This window comes from Dendrobates tinctorius, unplaced genomic scaffold (assembly GCF_039654945.1).
Source record: "Dendrobates tinctorius isolate UK_male_01 unplaced genomic scaffold, ASM3965494v1 ptg000079l, whole genome shotgun sequence".
In the NCBI taxonomy this organism is placed as follows: Eukaryota; Metazoa; Chordata; class Amphibia; order Anura; family Dendrobatidae; genus Dendrobates; species Dendrobates tinctorius.
In genome coordinates this window covers 670,665-690,777 of record NW_027361747.1, presented here as the reverse complement: position 1 = coordinate 690,777, position 20,113 = coordinate 670,665, and the positions used below count along the sequence as shown (strand labels likewise).

General features: G+C 44.7%; 1 protein-coding gene across 3 annotated transcripts in view; it reads right to left on the bottom strand.

Annotated features, from left to right (window-relative positions):
• The window catches only part of TMEM33 (transmembrane protein 33), a 41,258-nt gene extending 21,793 nt beyond the window's left edge, over positions 1-19,465 (bottom strand). The window contains exon 1 of one of the 3 annotated variants that reach the window (XM_073583419.1): positions 19,324-19,465. Coding sequence is in view for 1 of the 3 variants with exons in the window: in XM_073583418.1 (XP_073439519.1) it covers positions 19,188-19,233 (46 nt within the window). In the remaining 2 variants the exon portion in view is untranslated. Of the gene's footprint in view, positions 1-19,187; positions 19,251-19,323 lie in introns of those variants that run through there. The other 2 variants (XM_073583420.1, XM_073583418.1) reach the window with 2 other exon arrangements.
• Positions 19,466-20,113: the final 648 nt, after the last annotated feature.

Below are 20,113 nucleotides of genomic sequence, written 5' to 3'. Positions count from 1 at the left end.
CTTCCTCTTGATTACATTCCAGAGGTTTTCAATGGGGTTCAGGTCTGGAGAAAGGGCTGCCCATGACAGGGATTTGGCGTGGTGGTCCTTCATCCACACATTGATTGACCTAGCTGTGCGGCATGGCACATTTTCCTGCTGGAAAAAACAGTCCTCAGAGATGGAGAACATTACCTGAGCAGAAGGAATCAACCGTTTTTCAGGACAACCTTGTATGTGGCTTGATTCATAAATCCTTCGAAAAGATTAACCTGCCCAATTCCAGCCTTGTTGAAGCATCCCCATATCATCACCTCTACCAAATTTCACAGAAGGTGCAAAACACTGTGGCATGTACGCCTCTCCAGGTCTCTGTCTAACCATTAGACGACCATCAGAGAAGATTACTTTACTCCAGTCCTCTATGGTCTTTGGCAAACTTCAGCATGGCTCTCCTTTGCTTCTCATTGATGAAAGGCTTTTTTCTAGCTTTACATGACTTGAGCCCTGCCTCTAGGGGTCTGTTGCAAACTGTTCTTGCCATGCACGTCACCTCAGCTGCCATTTCTTTTGTAAGTCACTTGATGTCATCCCGCGGTTGCGGAGTTACATTCAAATATGATGATGGTCATCCTGGTCAGTGGAGAGCTGTTTTCACCCTCTGCCAGACTGTAGCTTTGTTGTCCTCAATGTCTGCTGCTTGACCTTGTTGTAATGGACAGTCTTAAAAATTGTAAGGATTGAGGGAACATGACGCTCACTATATCCCTCTGCTAGTAAAGTCAGAATTGAGCCCTTCTTTTCCTCACTCAAGACTTTTCTTTTCAACTCCTTTGGCAAGGTTAAAAGTTATTTTTTCATTCCTTTTACTTTTGGGATATTACTGTCACTTGTTTTGCCATCCAGCTTGTCCTATTGCAAGAGGATTGTGAACACCACAGCAGGGATTTTTTTTTTATACTCTACTTCATTAAATAAGATTTGGTTCAGGTGATGACCTAATCAGAAGCACATTAAGTTGAATGAGGTGTACTCTGGTTGGATTTCAACTGACATGGAATGGATTGGCTGTCAGACATGGAGAGAAGCTGATTTTTATAAAACTGTGCAGTGGTCTCTTTTTGCCAGAGCTGTATATCTGCTTCAGAAACATGTAATATCTTCCTGGCCTCTGCACTCCATGTCGGTGATTTCATCACATTATAGGAAGGAGTGACCACACAAAAGCCAAAGTGGGTTCTGTACATTACAACACACTGGAAAAACCAGAAGTATGAAACACAGCACATTAGAAAACAGATAAGAACTACTGTTTTGTTTGATTTCTAAGGCTGGGTTCATACTGCGTTATAGCGCTGCGTTTAACGGATCCGTTACATAGCGGCATTAACGCTAAGTAACGGATGCGTTAACACACCCATTGACTGCCATAATGTAGCGCATCACTAGCGCATGTCATAATCGGTATTCGTTAGCGATGTGCCGTCATTCTGTGACAGACCCTCGGACGCTGTCTGCAGCGTTCAAGGGTCCGTCACTGCTAGCATGTGATCACAAATAAGGAGTAGCATTAGCGCAGTCCGTTAACACATGCGTTGAACAGACTGTTCTAACGCAGTATGAACCTAGCCTTATAAAAGACTTTATTCTGGTTGTGTCTGTATTTACCATATAACTATAGGATTAGTAATGGATAGATGTCTCATAGACGCCTCTCCATTACTAAGCCATGGGCTTGATGTCACCTGACAATACAAAGGTGACATCAACCCCACCTCTATAGGGCAAGTGGGAAGAGCCAGGCGAAGCACTAGAGTTGGCGCATCTAAAAGATGCGCCTTTTCTGTGCAGCTGCGGGCTGCTATTTTTAGGCTGGGGGGGGAGGGGAGGGTCAATATCCATGGCCCCTTACCAGACCGAGAATACCAGCCTCCAGCTGTGAGCTCTAACAAGGCTGGTTGTCAAAAATAGGGTGGACCCCACGCCGTTAATTTATTTAACCCCTTTCTGCCATTAGACGTACTATCCCGTCCATGTGCCCTGGGACTTAATTCCCAAGGATGGGATAGTACGTCTAATGTGATTAGCGGCGCCCACGTGGTGAGCGCCGCTGATCGCGGACGGATGTCAGCTGATTATCACAGCTGACACCCGGCACAATGTGTCAGGGGCGGTCACGGACCACCCCCGACACGTTAACCCCTTGTACACCGCGATCAAACACGATCGCGATGTACCGGGGGTTAAAGGGAAGCATCGGCAGGGAGGGGGCTCCCTCCGTGCTTCACTGAGCCCCCCACGGCAGCGCAATGTGCAGCGCTGCTGCGGGGGACTCCTTCCCTACAGGCTCCCGGATCCAAGATGGCGACGGGGGCCTGTAGGGAGCTGACTTCCTCACTGCCTGCAAAGCGCAGGCATGAGGAAGTCTGCAGAACTGCCTGTGACAGATTGCTGATCTGTCACAGTGATCTGTGATGTGACAGATCAGCAATCTGTCACAGGACAGTGACGTCCCACCTGGGACTATGTAATAAAGTAAAAAAAAAAAAAAGTGTATAAAAAAAAAAATAAATAAAAAAAATTGCTAAATAAATTAAAAAAAAAAAAAAAAATATTCCCCAATAAATTCATTTTTTGAAAATAAAAAAAAAACAAAAATAAAAGTACACATATTTGGTATCGCCGCGTCCGTAGCGACCCGCCCTATAAAACTATCCCATTAATTGACCCCTTTAGCGAACCCCTTAAAAAATAAAAAACAAAGCAAAAAATAATGATTTATTATCATACCACCGAACAAAAAGTACAATAACGCGCGATCAAAAAGACGCATATAAATATCCATGGTACCGCTGAAAACGTCATCTTGTCCTGCAAAAAACGAGCCGCCATACAGCATCATCCGCAAAAAAATAAAGTTATAGCTCGCAGAATAAAGCGTTGCAAAAATAATTATTTTTTATATAAAATTGTTTTCATTGCAAAAAACCGACAAAACATAAAAAAAGACTTAAATGAAGTATCGCTGTAACCGTACCGACCCGAAGAATAAAACCACTTTATCAATTTTACCGCAAGTGGAACGATGTAAACGCACCCACCCAAAAGAAATTCATGAAACGCTGGTTTTTGTTCATTCTGCGTCCCAAAAATCGGAATAAAAAGCGATCAAAAAATGTCATGTGCCCGAAAATGGTATCAATAAAAACGTCAACTCGTCCCGCAAAGAATAAGACCTCACATGACTCGGTGGGTCAAAATACGGAAAAATTATAGCTCTCAATATGTGGTGATGCAAAAACTATTTTTACAATAAAAAGCGTCTTTTAGCGTGCGACAGCCGCCAAACATAAAAACCGCCATAAATAGTAAATAAAACCCCCCGTTATCACCCCCTTAGTTAGGGAAAAATAATAAAATTAAAAAAAAGTATTTATTTCCATTTTCCCATTAGGGTTAGGGCTCATATTAGGGTTAGGGGTGTGTTGGTGTTAGAGTTGGAGTTATAATTGGGGGGTTTCCACTGTTTGGGCACATCAGGTGCTCTCCAAATGCAACATGGCGTCTGATCTCAATTCCAGCCAATTCTGCGTTGAAAAAGTCAAATGGTGCTCCTTCCCTTCCAAGCTCTGCCTTGCGCCCAAACAGTGTTTTACCCCCACATATAGGGTATCAGCATACTCAGGACAAATTGCAAAACAACTTTTGGGGTCCAATTTCTCCTGTTACCCTTAGAAAAATAAAAAATTGGGGGCAAAAATATCATTTTTGTGGAAAAAAATGATTTTTTTATTTTCACGCCCAGGCGTTATAAACTTCTGTGAAGCACTTGGGGGTTCAAAGTGCTCACCACACATCTAGATAAGTTCCGTGGGGGGTCTCGTTTCCAAAATGGGGTCACTTGTGGGGAGTTTCAATAGTTTAGGTACATCAGGGGCTCTCCAAACGCACATGACACCCGCAGACCAATCCATCAAAGTCTGCATTCCAAAACGTCACTACTTCCCTTCCGAGCCCCGACATGTGTCCATACAGTAGTTTTCTCCCACATATGGGGTGTCAGCGTACTCAGGACAAATTGGACAACAACTTTTGGGGTCCAATTTCTCCTTGTACCCTTGGGAAAATGAAAAAATTGGTGACTAAAAGATCATGTTTGTGGAAAAAATACGATTTTTTTATTTTCACGCCCGGGCGTTATAAACTTCTGTGAAGCACTGGGGGGTTCAAAGTGCTCACCACACATCTAGATAAGTTCCTTGGGGGGTCTAGTTTCCAAAATGGTGTCATTTGTGCGGGGGTTTCCACTGTTTTGGTACATCAGGGGTTTTCCAATCGCAACATGGTGTCCAATCTCAATTCCAGCCAAAAACGTCAAATGGCGCTGCTTCCCTTCCGAGCTCTGCCATGCGCCCAAATAGTCATTTACACCCACATATGGGGTATCAGCGTACTCAGGACAAATTGCACAATAACTTTTAGGGACCTGTTACCCTTGGAAAAATAAAAGTTGGGTGTGAAAAGATCATTTTTGTGGAAAAAATATGATTTTTTAATTGTACCGCTGTAAGTGCTCACCACACATCTAGATAAGTTCCTTGGGGGGTCTAGTTTCCAAAATGGGGTCACTTGGGGGGTTTCCACTGTTTAGGTACATCAGTGGCTCTCCAAACGCGACATGGCGTCCGATCTGAATTCCAGCCAATTTTGCATTGAAAAAGTCAAACGGCGCTCCCTTCCCTGCTGAGGTCTGCCATGCGCCGAAACAGTGGTTCCCCCCCACATATCAGGTATCAGCGTACTCAGGACAAATTGCACAATGACTTTTGCAGTCCAATTTCTCCTGTTACCCTTGGTAAAATAAAAAAAATTGAACCTGAAATATTTTTTTAGTGAAAAAAAGTTAAATGTTCATTTTTTTTTAAATATTCAAAAAATTCCTGTGACGCACCTAAAGGGTTAATAAACGTCTTGAATGTGGTTTTGAGCACCTTGAGTGATGCAGTTTTTAGAATGGTGTCACTTTTGGGTATTTTCTATCATATAGACCCCTCAAAGTGGCATCAAATGTGATGTGGTCCGTAAAAATAAAATGGTGTTGCAAAAATGAGAAATCGCTGGTCAATTTTTAACCCTTATAACTTCCTAACAAAAAAAAATTTTGGTTTCAAAATTGTGCTGATGTAAAGTAAACATGTGGGAAATGTTACTTATCAAATTTTTTGTGTGCCGTATCTCTGTGATTTAAGGGCATAAAAATTCAAAGTTGGAAAATTGTGAAATTTTCAAAATTTTCGCCAAATTTCCGTTTTTTTCACAAATAAACGCAAGTTATTTGAATGAAGTTTTACCACTAACATGAAGTACAATATGTCACAAGAAAACGTCAGAATCACCGGGATCCATGGAAGCGTTCCAGAGTTATTACCTCATAAAGGGACAGTGGTCAGAATTGTAAAAATTGTCCTGGTCATTAACGTGCAAACCACCCTTGGGGCTTAAGGGGTTAAATAATAATAATAAAAAAAAAAGTGTGGTGACCCCTCTATTCTTGATAACCATACATAAGCTGACAGCTGAAGGTTGCAGCCCCTAGCTGTGAGTTTTGCCTGGCTGGTTATAGAAAATACAGGGGAACTCAGGCCGTTTTTTTCATTCATTTATTTATAGCGCAGGCGGCGGCTTATGAATACCCCCATCAGCAGCTTCAGCTGTCAGTTATTAGCAGCAGCATAGGTAGGCTGATGGGAGCAATAGTACCATCAGCCGCCATCTGTTATCTCTTTTATCACTTAAATATAACTCATCATTCTCCCCTGCTCGAGCCAATCGCCAGCAGAGCAGAGGAGAATGAGAGCCGAGTTCAGCACCCGGCGCCGGGGAACAAGGCTTACTGTAATGCTTCTTCCCCGACGCTGATACGTATCACACGGATGACATCCATCAGTGTTATCCGTGTACACGTGTGCAGGACGTTTTACGGCCCATGCGGACAAACAAAAACGAACATGTCAGAGTGTTTTGCCCACGGACACACAGTGCGTGGAAACACACTGACATGTGCACAGAGCCATTCACTCGAATGGATCTACACGTGTACGTGTGAAAACTGTACGCACGTAACGGACATGTGAAAGAGGACTAAATCTGGTATCGCTGTAATTGCACCGACCCGAAGAATAAAGTCACCTAATTACTTATACCGCGCGAGGAACGGTGTAAAAATAAATAAAGCCAATTTTTCACATGCTGTTGATTTTTTCATTCTGCCTCCCAAAGATCGCAGTAAGGCTCGGTGCACATTTATTCTGTGCTGAGCGCCTGCACCAGGGTTTCCATGTAAATCTCTGAAATACGTGTTTCAGACAGAACCTCTGGCAGAAAAGTCCCTATAATGAGGCAGATTCAGGAACTGTGGACGCCAACTCACCCGTGATTCGGCGGTATCCGTCTTTTTAGGATTGCATAAAAGTGCCGTCGACCACAGTTTTGTGCACTTCTGAAAAGGACACTGCTATAAAGAGGCCAGACGGAGTCTAGAGTAACTGCTGCCTCATTATAGTGAATGGTTCACTAGGAAGGTTTCATCTGAATCACGTCACTCAGAGACTTAGATGGAAACCCCCAAGTAAGTGGTCAGCGCAGAGCGCCAGATAAATGTGATCCCAAACATTATGTAAAATGTTCCCAATAAAAGCTTCACTTCAATCCACAAAAAAGCCATCTGTTCACAGAAATATAGGGAACTTCCACATTACTGTTAGCACAAAAGCTCTGGAAAAAGAGAAATGGCTCCTCACCTGCCAAAAGAAATTTAGTAAATTCTCCGCTTCCAAATGCCCCCTCCCTTCTGAGCCTCACAGTTTACCTAAACCACATATTGCATCCACGTTTGGCATTTGTGAAGCAATGAGAGCCTGCCTAATTTACAGGTGCATGCCTCCAGAAGCATGAGCTGGGTATAACGTACTGGTGACTGCAACATACTGGTCACTACAGCGTACTGGTCACTACAACGGCAGTTTACAGTTTTCACTTGGCAACATTCATTGCTGCTTGTTTCTGGAAAATACCCATGGAGTGAAAATCATCACTACACCTGTAGATAAATTTCCCAAGGAATATAGTTTCTCAAATGTGGTTACTTGAGGGGGATTCTGCTCTTCTAACAATTAGGGGCTCTGTATATGGAGTCCGCAAACTGAGGAAAATCTGCACTCCAGGAGGCAAATAGCGCTCCATTCCTCCCAAGTCTATCCGTATTGCTAATTAATACTGTACAGCCAAATATGGGGTATTGTCACGTTCAGGAGAAATTGTGCGACAAATTTTGGTGCCATTTTTACCAATTTCTTGTGTGAAAATGTAAAATCTAGGGCTAATACAAAATTTTGGTGGTAAAAATTTAGTTATTTTGTCTTCACTGCCCAATGGTATAAAATTCTGTGACACAACTGTGGTGTCAATATGATCACTGCACCGCTAGATGAATTCATTGAGAGGTGTAGTTTGTAAAAAGGGGCCACTTATGGGGGGGGGGGGGTTGGTCTGCTGTTCTGACACCTCAAGGTCTCTCCCAGTGGGTCAAGCCACCTGCAAACCATAACCGTAAAATCTGGTACTCCTTCCCTTCTGAGCTTTGACCTGTGCCTGAAAAAATGGTTGTTGTAAAAAAGAATCCTGTTAGCCCTTAGATAAATTAAGTACTTGGTGCTAAAACAACATTTTAGTGGTAAAAATGTAATTTATTCTTTCTTCACCGCTCAGTGGTATAAAGTTCTGTGAGGCTCATGTGGTGTTAATATGATCACTGCACCACTAGATGAATTCATTAGGGAGTGTAGTTTGTAAAATGAGTTCACATATAGGGGGTTTCTGTTGTTCTCGCACCTCAGGGGCTCTGCCAATGTGACATGGACCCTCAAACCATTCCAGCAAAATCTGAACTCCAATATGGCTCCTTTTCCCTTCTGAGATTTGCACTGTGCCTCAAAAGTAGTATTCCCCCACATATGGGGTATCTGTATACTCAGGAGAAATTGCACAACAAATTGTATGGCACAATTTCTCTTATTACCATTACGAAAATGCAAAATCTGGGGCTAAAAACATTTTTTGTGAGGAAAATGTGATTTTATTATTTTCCCTGCTTAACATTATAAACTTCTGTGAAGCACTTGGGGGTTCAAAGTTCTCACCACACATCTAGATAAGTTCCTTGGGCGATGTAGTTTCCAAAATGGGGTCACTTATGGGGGGGTTTCCACTGTTTAGGCACAGCAGCGGCTCTCGAAACGTGACATGGTGTCCGATCTCAATTCCAGCCAATTTTGCCTTGGAAAAAAAAGTCAAACGGCGCTTCCGAGCTCTCCATGCGCCCAAACAGTGATTTACCCCCAAATATGGGGTATCAGTGTACGCAGGACAAATTGCACAACAACCTTTGAGGTCAAATTTATCCTGTTACCCTTGGGAAAAAAAAAAAAAATTGGAACTGAAGTAAATTTTGTGTGAAAAAAAAGGTCAATGTTCACTTTTTTTTTTTTTTTAAAACATTCCAAAAATTCCTGTGAAGCACCTTGTATATGGTTTTGAGCACCTTGAGGGGGTGCAGTTTTTAGAATGGTGTCACTTTTGGGTATTTTCTATCATATAGACTCCTCAAAGTGACTTCAAATGTGATGTGGTCCCTAAAAAAAAAAAAAAAATGCGGTGTTGTAAAAATGAGAAATCGCTGGTCAACTTTTAACCCTTATGACTTCCTAACAAAAAAAATTGGTTCCGAAATTGTGCTGATGTAAACACGTGGGAAATGTTATTTATTAAGTATTTTGTATTGCATATCTCTGTGATTTTTAAGGGCATGAAAATTCAACGTTGGAAAATTGTTAAGTTTTCAAAATTTTTGCCAAATTTCCGTTTTTTTTCACAAATAAATGCAACTCATATCAAATATTACCACTACCATGAAATACAATGTGTCATGAGAAAACAATTTCAGAATCACTGGTATCCATGGAAGCGTTCCAGATTTATTACCTCATAAAGGGACAGTGGTCAGAATTGTAAAAATTGGCCTGGTCATTAACGTGCAAACCACCCTTGGGAGGGAAAAGGGGTTAAAAATTTGTGTAAACGGATCGTTAACTGACAAGACCCCTATATGACTAACTCTACGGGCTGAAGTCAACACTACTAGAATTACAGCCTTTAAAGAGGTGAAATTTTTGATGGACAACCCTTCCACTGGTTCAAAGTGGGGGTTAATTAATGCCTCTAGAATGAAGTTCAAATCAGGGAGGCATTTTCAGAAGATTGGGTTTGGACTTATCACAAGCTTTCATAAACCTGGTTATCCATATATTGGCTGCCAAGTTACCATTATACAATGAACCTAGAGCTGAAATCTGCACTTTAAGAGTCCTGGTGGATAATAATAATAATAATAATAATTTTTATTTATATAGCGCCAACATATTCCGCAGCACTTTACAATTAAGCGGGGACATGTACAGACAATAAATTCAATACAAGTTAAGACAATTCAAACAATGACATTAGGAGTGAGGTCCCTGCTCGCAAGCTTACAATCTACAAGGAAATGGGGGGACACAGTAGGTGAGAAATGCTTGTTAATTCAGGTCTGGCAATTATAATAGGGATTTTCATATAAAGCTGCATGATCCGGTCATCAGCCCGTGTGTTTAAGTGCAATAGACAAGTATCAAGTGCAGTTATCATGTGCATGAAGGGTGTGGAGACAGATGAATAGGTGGGGTGCAGATTCAGAATAATATTTGGAAGGAGGGAACAGGGCAAAGTTAGCTTGCTGAGTAGTTGATGTGGTAGGCTTCTTTGAAGAGATGGGTTTTCAAAGCGCGCTTGAATAGGTCAGGGCTAGGTATCAGTCTGATCGTCTGGGGAAGTGCATTCCAGAGAGCTGGAGCAGCACGAGAGAAGTCTTGGAGACGGAGGTGCGAGGTTCGGATTACGGGGGATGTTAGTCTTAGGTCATTTGTAGAACGGAGGGCACGTGTAGGGCGATAGACAGAGATGAGAGAGGAGATATAAGGCGGTGCAGAACAGTGGAGAGCTTTGTGGGTGAGAGAGATGAGTTTATACTGGACCCTGTAGCGAATAGGTAGCCAGTGTAATGACTGGAACAAGATGGAGGCATCGGTGAAGCGGCTGGACAGAAATATGACCCTGGCTGCCGCATTCAAGATGGATTGGAGAGGAGAAAGTTTGGTAAGAGGGAGACCGATCAGAAGAGAGTTGCAGTAGTCCAGGCGAGAATGAATAAGAGCGACAGTAAGAGTCTTAGCAGTTTCAAAGGTGAGAAAAGGTCGGATTCTGGAGATGTTTTTAAGATGCAGGTGACAAGAGCGACTGAGTGATCGGATGTACGGAGTAAAGGAAAGTTCAGTGTCGAATATGACCCCAAGACAGCGGGCATGCTGCTTGGGAGTTATGGTTGAACCCTCCAGGGTTATTTCGATGTTAGGTAGAGTGAGGTTAGTAGAGGGGAGAAACACAAGAAGTTCAGTTTTAGAGAGATTTAGTTTCAGATAGAGGGAGGACATGATGCTAGAGACAGCAGACAGACAATCCTTGGTATTTTGAATTAGGGTAGGGGTGATGTCAGGGGAAGAAGTGTATAATTGGGTGTCATCAGCATAGAGATGATACTGGAACCCAAATCTGCTGATTGTTTGTCCAATAGGGGCAGTGTATAAAGAGAAGAGGAGGGGGCCTAGGACTGAGCCCTGCGGGACCCCGATAGTAAGGGGACGAGAAGAGGAAGAGGAGCCGGAAAAAGATACAGTGAAGGAGCGGTCAGAGAGGTAGGAGGAGAACCAGGAGAGGGCTGTGTCCTTGAGGCCTATAGAGCGGAGCATAGTGAGGAGGAGCTGGTGATCCACAGTGTCAAATGCGGCAGAGAGATCCAGGAGAATCAGCAGGGAGCAATGACCTTTCGATTTAGCTGTTATTAAATCATTAGAGACTTTAGTGAGGGCAGTTTCAGTAGAGTGTAAAGAGCGGAAACCAGATTGTAAGGGGTCGAGAAGAGAGTTATCCGAGAGATAGCGGATTAGACGGGAGTGGACCAGGCGTTCCAGGAGTTTAGAGATGAAGGGAAGGTTAGAGACAGGTCTGTAGTTAGCAGTGCAGTTCTGGTCCAGGGATGGCTTTTTATGTAAAGGGGTTATGATGGCATGTTTAAATGAGGAGGGAAATATACCTGAAGAAAGAGAGAGGTTAAATATTTTAGTCAGGTGAGTGGTGACCACTGGTGAGAGAGACTGCAGGAGCTGTGAAGGAATAGGGTCACTGTTGCAGGTTGTAGGCCGAGCAGAAGCGAGGAGCTTGGAAACTTCTTCTTCTGAAACAGGCTCAAAGATGTCTAGTGAGCTTGAGGTGCGGCAGGGAAGGGGATCCAGGCACTGAGGAGATAGGGCTGAGATATCCTGATGGATGTGGTTGATTTTTTCTAGGAAATAAGTGGCCAGATCCTCACCGCTGAGGTTGGTGATGGGGGCCTGTACTTTAGGTTTCAGGAGGGAGTTTAAGGTTTCAAAAAGTCGTCTTGGGTTGTTGGATAGTGAGGTGATGAGGGTGGTGAAGTAGGATTGTTTGGCCAGATGAAGGGCAGAGTTATAGGTTTTGAGCATGAACTTATAGTGGATGAAGTCTTCTGCTAAGAGAGATTTTCTCCACTGCCGCTCTGCACACCTCGAGCAGCGCTGAAGAGAGCGTGTTTGCGTTGTGTGCCAGGGCTGCTTTTGTCTGTGTCGGGTCTTTCTGCGTATAGAAGGTGCTGCTTCATCTAGGGCATTCTTCAGTGTATTATTGAAGTGTGACAATGCTATGTCTGGACAGGAGAGGGTGGAGATGGGGGCTAAAGATGTGTGGAGATTGTCCCTAAGCTGTTGGGTATTAATGGTACGTGTATTCCGATAAGTGTGGTAAGTGGGGGTGTCCCGGGTGAGGAGACAATTCTTGACAGAGAAGGAAAGAAGGTTGTGGTCCGAGAGCGGGAGAGGTGAATTAGTAAAGTCGTGCAGCGAGCCGGGACGGGAGAAAACCAGGTCCAGAGTATTCCCGTCCTCATGTGTAGGAGAATTAGTAAACTGTGAGAGGCCGAATGAAGAAGTTAGAGAAAGAAGATGAGAGGCAGACTGGGAGAGCGGATCATTGATGGGGATGTTAAAGTCTCCCATGATGAGGGTGGGGATGTCACAGGACAGAAAGTGAGTAAGCCAGGTGGTGAAGTGGTCTAGAAACTGGCGGGAGGAGCCTGGAGGGCGATAAACGACCGCCACTCGTAAGGAGAAGGGCTTAAAGAGTCTGACGGCGTGGACTTCAAAGGAAGGAAATGTAAGTGATGGAACCGGGGGGATGACCTGGAAAGCACATTGTGATGAAAGGAGCAAACCAACACCTCCACCCTGTCTGTTCTCAGGTCTGGGGGTATGTGAAAATTTCAGCCCACCAAACGAGAGAGCGGCAGCAGCGGTGGTGTCTGAATGCTGGATCCAGGTTTCTGTAATAGCCAGAAGGTTAAGGGAATTAGAGAGAAAAAGATCGTGAATGTAAGTCAGTTTGTTACACACAGACCGTGCATTCCAGAGAGCACATTGGAAAGTGAGAGGAGAAGGCATGCACTGAATGTTAATAAGATTAGCAGGGATAGCCCAAGCTCCATTCATTTCTGGAGAAATTCTAAAGATAGAATTAATTGGTACTTCTCTACCTAGGCTTTCTCCCGAACTAAACAGGAACTTTGCCCAAGTTCTACCATATATTCTGGTCGTTACTGGCTTTCTGCTTTTAAGTAAGGTAGATAGCAATTTCAGAGAAAAAGAAAAACCTCTTTGGGTCAATAGTGACCCTTCAAATTGTAGGCCATCAAATGAAGACCTGTTTGCTAGACAGGACCTTGGATGACCAGATCTGGGATTTCTGGCAGGATCCATGGTTCGGAGATTGACATCCTCTTCATCCATGAAAACCAGGGTCTTTTGGGCCAGAATGGAGTATCAGAATTATGCTCACCCGATTCTCCCTAACCTTCCTCAGCACTCCTGGAGTCATCATTACCGGAGGAAAGTTGTAGGCTAGGTCGAAGTTCCAGTAATTCTAAAAAGCACCTGCTGTTTGGGGATTTCTGCTTGGATTTAGTGAGCAGAATTTTTCCACCTTTCTGTTTTGCTTGCGAACAAGTCTATGCTTGAAAGACCCCACAGATCTACAATCTGATTATCATCTGATTCAGAGCCCATTCTCCTTGCCCAAGTTGATTCAGACTTAGGAAGTCTGCTCTGTAGTTTTCCTTTCCTTTTATGTGTACTGATGTTAGAAAGAAGAGGTGCTGCTCTCCTATCTGAAAAATGTATTCAGCTGCCACCAGAGGACTTGATTTCGCGCCCCCTTGATGGTTGATGTAAGCTTCCGTTGTTCAATTGCCTGACAGGATGCGAACATAATGATCTTTAAGGGTATGTTCCCATGGTCAGTAACCGTCAGCGCTTTGAACACAGCACATGTCCCTTACGCCCAAACCGCTGCCGGCTTTTGAACGCAGGTGATTCCGCATGTGTTCATTGAACCGTGAGAACCACCGCGCCCTATACATTGCCCTGGTGATGTTTATTTTGCGGAGACTTGCATCTCCACAAGTTAAATTGACATGGTGCAGTCTTGAAAGACGTGACGCATGTCCTTCTCCGCAGGCATGTGGTGGGTGTCGGAGTACGCAGAGTGGGCATGGGATTGCTTGAAATCCCATCCACTATGTTGTAACATCTGGCTGCTACGGGTTGGACACTGCGGATGTATGCAGTGTCCAACCCGCAGCGTTTACTGACCGTGGGAACATACCTTAAGAGATGCAAGAAATTTTCCTATTGCAGATTTTACTGCCAGTTGTCCTTTCATGTTCGATAAACACCTTTCATTTTCTGATCAGATACCCTGAACTAGTCTCTCATATGCGCTCCCCATCGACTTGTGCTGGCATCTGTAGTTATAACATCCTTGATTTCATACATCCATGGGACTTGCACCAACAGATTCTCTACTCTAAGCCACCATAACATAGAGCATTAGTCATTGCCCAAGAAAGACTTCTTTTTCCTTCCAAACACCCTCTGAGCCTTCTCTCGGCTACCAGCACCTCTTGCTGTAATTGGGCCCATAGAACTGGTCTGATTTACTGAATCTAAAATAAGACCTAAGAAAGACTGAACTCCCAATGGAGCTAGTTTTGACTTTCTCAGGTTTAGCAGCCAACGAAACTCTTCTAAGATGGTTCTGACCCTGGCAAGCTGACAGTTACAGTGTTCTACTGACCTGCCCACCACCAGAAAATTGTTGAAGTATGGATTTATTATAGTATCCTGTTCTCGAAGAAACGTTGACATTTCCACTATGACCTTTGTGAATACTCTCGGAGCCATGGACAGACCGAGGAGAAAGGCCCTGAATTGGAAATGCCCGATTCTTGTTAATAGATAGGGCTGCTATCAGGAATTTTTGACCTTCCGCATGGATCTGAACATGGTAATATGCATCTTTTAGGTCCAGCACACTCATTTAGGAACCTGGAAATAGAAGTTTTATTGATTCTATCTTGAAAGGTCGACATACCAGGAGTTTGTTCAGACCTTTCAAATTTACTATAGTTCGGAAGGCACCATCCAGCTTCATTATCAAGAAAAGAAGTGATAATACCTTTACTTGTTTTTCTACTGGACTTGCTTCTGAACTAAGTCTAACACCTCTGCTTCCAAAGCTACCTATTCCTCGCATGACCATCAGAGAGATGTCACAATGAAGATTTGCGGGGGTATAGTCCAGAATTGCAATCTCAGGCCTGCTGTCACTATCCACAGTATCTAGGAACTGGATGAAATTTTCTCCCAAGCAGGGAAGAAGAAGGGAAAGCCTGACTCTTACCAGGGAATGGCGTCACTGGGAAGACTTCCTTCCCTGAGGAGTGACCCCCAAACATGAAACCTTTATTTTCTTGGCCTTTATCTTCTCTGATCCTTAGGAGGTTGCCGTATCTTCTCCTCCAAGAGGGACTCCCTGCATTCTGGGATAGACAAGCGGGAAAGTCTTTTCTTTTTATTCCCACAGGCTGAGTTTCAAAGTAGCTCCATAATGACAAGCACGGAAGTCTTCAATAAACCCCCAGCTGTCATAGCAACACACTAGCTAACCGTGATCACGTTACAGGCACAATGATGGATGCATGGAATGACACGCCGTATGGCGGCACGTGCTGAAAGGGCTGTCAGAACAGAATGATAGTTCGAACTAAGTCCTACCGCTCGATGCGTCATGGTGGGGCCAATCGTTTAAATACACTGTCCCACCTGCTCATTTTTCCTCTGTAAATGGAAAGTGCATTTAAATGCTTGGTCCCGCCATGGAGCACCGAGCGCCTGTAATTAGTTTGCACATTCTGTGCTGTCAGAATCCCTTTAAATGCTGGTGTCAGAGATTGACATTGGAATTTAACAGGTTAACAATCATCGGCCACTGGTAGAGGAAGGTCCTGGCTGCGAGACACAACCATCACCTGCTGAGTATGGAGTGGGCTCATGAGCCCACTCCACACACCTGCCTCTGACTTGTGCTGTACATGTATGGTGCACGTCATGAAGGGGTCCAAAGGCTATTAGGACATACAGAAATGGCTAGCGGTAACTACACCAGTGTTCCCAGAAGGTTATGTCATGGTTTAAATAAAGCTGCTTAGCTTTTGATACTTCCTGGTAGTTGGTTGGTTTTGACAAAAATTTATTGATAGTCAAGTCCGAAGTTTCTCTGTGGAAACGCAATAAAGACACACATTTTAAAAGTGGATTTTCTGCACCTAATACAAGTCTATGGGAAAATCTGCACATAAAGTAACATGCTGTGGATTTGAAACACGCATCGCAGGTCAGTTTAAGCGAGTAAGGCCGGGGTCACACTGGCGAGGAATACGGCCGAGTGAGAGGCGCTAAAAGCACGCATTAGACACGGACTAATGATTCTCTATGGGGTCCCTCGCACCAGCCGTATATTTCTCATCCGTATTCTACGGTCTGTGCCAATCGCAGCATGCTGCGATTGTCAGCGTACTACGCCCGTAGTACGCCAATGCAAGTCTATGGGTGCGCAAAAAATACGGATTACACACGGACCACACATGTGACTTGCGAGCAATACGCACCCGGTGTCTTTTAGCAAAGCCGGCAATTCAGTGCGCTATACAGTAAACTCACACTGACAGGTTTAATAAAGAAACGAAAGAATAGATATAGACACATATATATATATATATGTATTCTATGTGTCTATATCTATTCTTTTGTTTCTGTTAGAAACCCTGTCATAGGGCTCCATTATATGTCCATTTTGCAAGCCTGCGAGAAAATCTCGCCATACGGATGCCATACGGATGCTTACATGCAAAAAATACGCGACCACACCTTGATTACGGATGACATACGGAGCACTGTTTAGGGGCCATTCATCCGTATTACGCATGTAAAATACCGACCGTATTTTGCGTCGGTTAGTGTGACCCCGGCCTAATACAAATTTCCAGTGGGCAGGAGATTTCTATAACTCCCATCCACTTTGACGAAACTGTAAGATGCTGCATTTTTGATGCACCGAAAATAAGCAAATGCCAAAACCTCACTAAAAACTCATCGTGGGCACAAAGCCTTATTCACACACACGTCAGTATTTTGCATCAGTGTGTGCCAAAACCTGGAGTAGAACATACAGAAAAAAAATATGGTAAGTAAAAGATTGACATCAGCCCTGTGTTTTGTAGATGCTCCTGGTTTGGGCATACAGACACTGATGTATGAATGGGCCCTTAGGCTGTGTTCACACGTCGGCTTATTTTTTTTTGCGGCGTTTTTTAACGCGCGATTTTGTCGCAAAAAAACAGCATCCCATGCATTCCTATGGGATTCTGCAATGCTGTGCCAATGCTGCGGATTTTCATGCGGCGGAATCGCATTGCGGAAAAATAAGCAGTATGCTCATTAATTTGCGAAATCGCGGCGATCCCGCACCCATAGGATTGCATTGTTCCGCTTACTTCCCGCATGTGGCTGTGCCCACTATGCGAAAAGTAAGCAGAACATTTGCGGATGGTACCCAGGGTCCGGAGGAGAGGAGACTGTCCTCCGGGCTCTGGGTACCATATCCCTGTAAAAAATAGAATAAAAAATAAAAAATGGGATTATATTCACCTTCCGGTGTCCTGCACAGCCTTCCCGGGCCTCAGCGATGCTTCCGTTCCCAGTAATGCCTTGCGAGACCTTTGATGACGTCGTGGTCTCGCAATAATGTAGCGGTCCCTATTCCTTGCGAGACCACTACATTATCGTGAGACAGCGAAGTCATGAAAGGTCTCGCAAGGCATTACTGGGAACGGAAGCATCGCTGAGGCCCGGGAAGGCTGCGCGGGACGCCAGAAGGTGAATATAACACCATTCTTTATTTTTTTAATTATTTTTAACATTATATCTTTTACTATTGATGCTGCATAGGCGGCCTCAATAGTAAAAAGTTGGTCACACTAGTCAAACACTATGTTTGACAAGTGTGACCAACCTGTCAATCAGTTCTCCAAGCGATGCCACAGATCGCTTGGAAAACGCTAGCATTCTGCAAACTAATTACACTTGCAAATCGCTAGTTTTTCCGCGGGAAAATCGCGGGAATTTAAAATGCGATTTTCCCGTGGAATGGAATTCCGGAATTCTCGCAGTAACTTCTGCGGGAATTCCGCTACGTGTGCACATAGCCTTAGGGTATGTACCCACCATCAGGAAATGCTGTGGGTTTGATATTTATGCAGCATCCAACCCGCAGCGGCCAGATGTTACAGCATAGTGGATGAAATCCCATGTCCACTATGTGTGTATGTGCGCCTGCGGATCACTCGCGGACACTGACAGACTGCAGCATGTCAATCTCTGCTGTGCAGACCCGAGTCTCCGCACAGAAATTACATCAATAGAATGTATTGGATGCGGTAAATCTGCACGGTTCAGTGATCACACGCGGATCTACCTGTGCACAATAGAAGGCAGCGCTATGGAAGCAGTGAGCATCCACAGCGCTGCTAGATCCTGATCATGTGAACGCAGCCGTAGGCTTATTTTTATCCCAATACACATTAAAGTTACATTTGATCTCCCAGCTACATACACAGGACATTTACTGACAGGATTGCGCCCCACGGACAGCACGGTGGCTCAGTGGTTAGCACTGAGGTCCTGGGTTCAAATCTCACCAAGGACAAGATCTGCAAAGAGTGTGTATGTTCTCCCCGTGTTTGCGTGGGTTTCCTCAGAGTTCTCCGGTTTCCTCCCACCCTCCAAAGACATACTGATAAGGAATTTAGATTGTGAGCCCCATCGGGGACAGTGATGATAATGTGTGCAAAACTGTAAAGCGCTGCAGAATATGTCACCGCTATATAAAAATAAAGATTATTACTACTTACAGGGTGTCGGTAGATCTCTTAGATGTTTTCCAGAAAATGCAGAAAACAAGAGACCCCACATGTACCTACAAATGGCATCAATAAGAGGTACAGGCCGGCATACAATCACACAGTCAGAGCCATCACAGACCGTCAGCAGCATTATCCTGCCAGCGCTGCAATATTCATAGGGGGAAAAAACTGCACAACGCAGCGTGTGACCACAGACTCTTTGGGAAGGTTTACAGTGGGGGGGTTCTGTAGGAAAATCAGTATCTATTATCCACATTTGTGATGTGCTATTTCAGCTTTCAAATGAATGAGTAAAAAAAAAAAAGCGCTGTGTGACTGTGATCTTAAGAGTTTGCTGCAGTGGTTTTTTTTTCTGAAGAAAAAAAAATTCAGAAAAAGCAAAGCAGCCGCGTGTGAACAGACGCTAACGGCACGCTGAGCACTTACAGCGGACGGTTCCGCACTAACAGCGCAGAGGACAACGCCAGCGGGTCTGGGGCGCTCTCCCTTGTGCTTTTTATGTATCAATATTAAAAAGGTAAAAAAATGCTGAAACAAACGACAAGCTGCAGATGTGAAAAGTAAAAACGCAAGAAAAAAAAAAAGCAGCGTGTGCACGAGATGAGCGCTCACACCCACTGGGCTGAGCACAAGCCCGGAGTGCACGGAGCACTGACACAATGGCTGTCACCTGCTGCTCCCAGGTCTCCACACCGCAGCGTCAGCCCCGGCTCCATTCATTCTACCTGATGCCGCATATTAGCCGCACCGCCCCCACGTCACCCTCCATCCCCGCACACCCCTGTGCCCACCATCCCCGTCCTCACCGCATACAAGTCCCCGTACCGGACACGCTCTTCCTCCGGTAACGACTGCAACCCAATGACGTCACTCAGCTTCTCCGCCAATGACTGCAGAGCAGGCAAAGCTAGAGGCGTGGCTCCAGCCCAGCGAAGGGGCGGGGCCTGTCGCGAATCTAACGACGTCATCATGACTGACAGAGCGAGGAGCCAATGACAGAGGCGAGGAGAATGACATTTCTGGAATGTTCTGCGGACTGGAGGCCGTCGCATGACGTCTCGGTCGCGGGATGGGTTGTGTGGTGCTGAGCCGATGACATGGAGGGAAGCGCTGCAGAGCCCTCACTAGGGGCCGGAGGGCGCGCTATACTGGGATTGTGGAATGTTTGCTGTTTTGTGAGGGAGAAGTGACAACAAGGTGGGGAGGATAGATTCAGTACGATGGAATAATGTGTAATCCCTATGGAGCCAGTGGCCGGTCACATGACCGCTGAGCCCTGGGATTGGCTGCTGTGGTCATGTGACCTGACCAGTCATATCCTTCCAGTCAACCACACTAGCAGCCAATCCCAAGCCTCAGAGGTCAGGTGACCGAGGAGCAGGATGGCGTAGCGTCCTGTACAGCGCGGTCTTCGGTGGCCGTACACTACTCATCACAGATGGCGCGGAAGGAAACCAATTAGGCCTCATTGCCCGGAGGCCGCCGCGGTCTCACGAGGAGGATTTTCTGCACAAGTTGTGTAAATTAAAGTACAAGAGACACTGACGGCTTCAAAATCGCATCGCGGGCCGCTTTTAAATATGGAAAAAAAAAAAA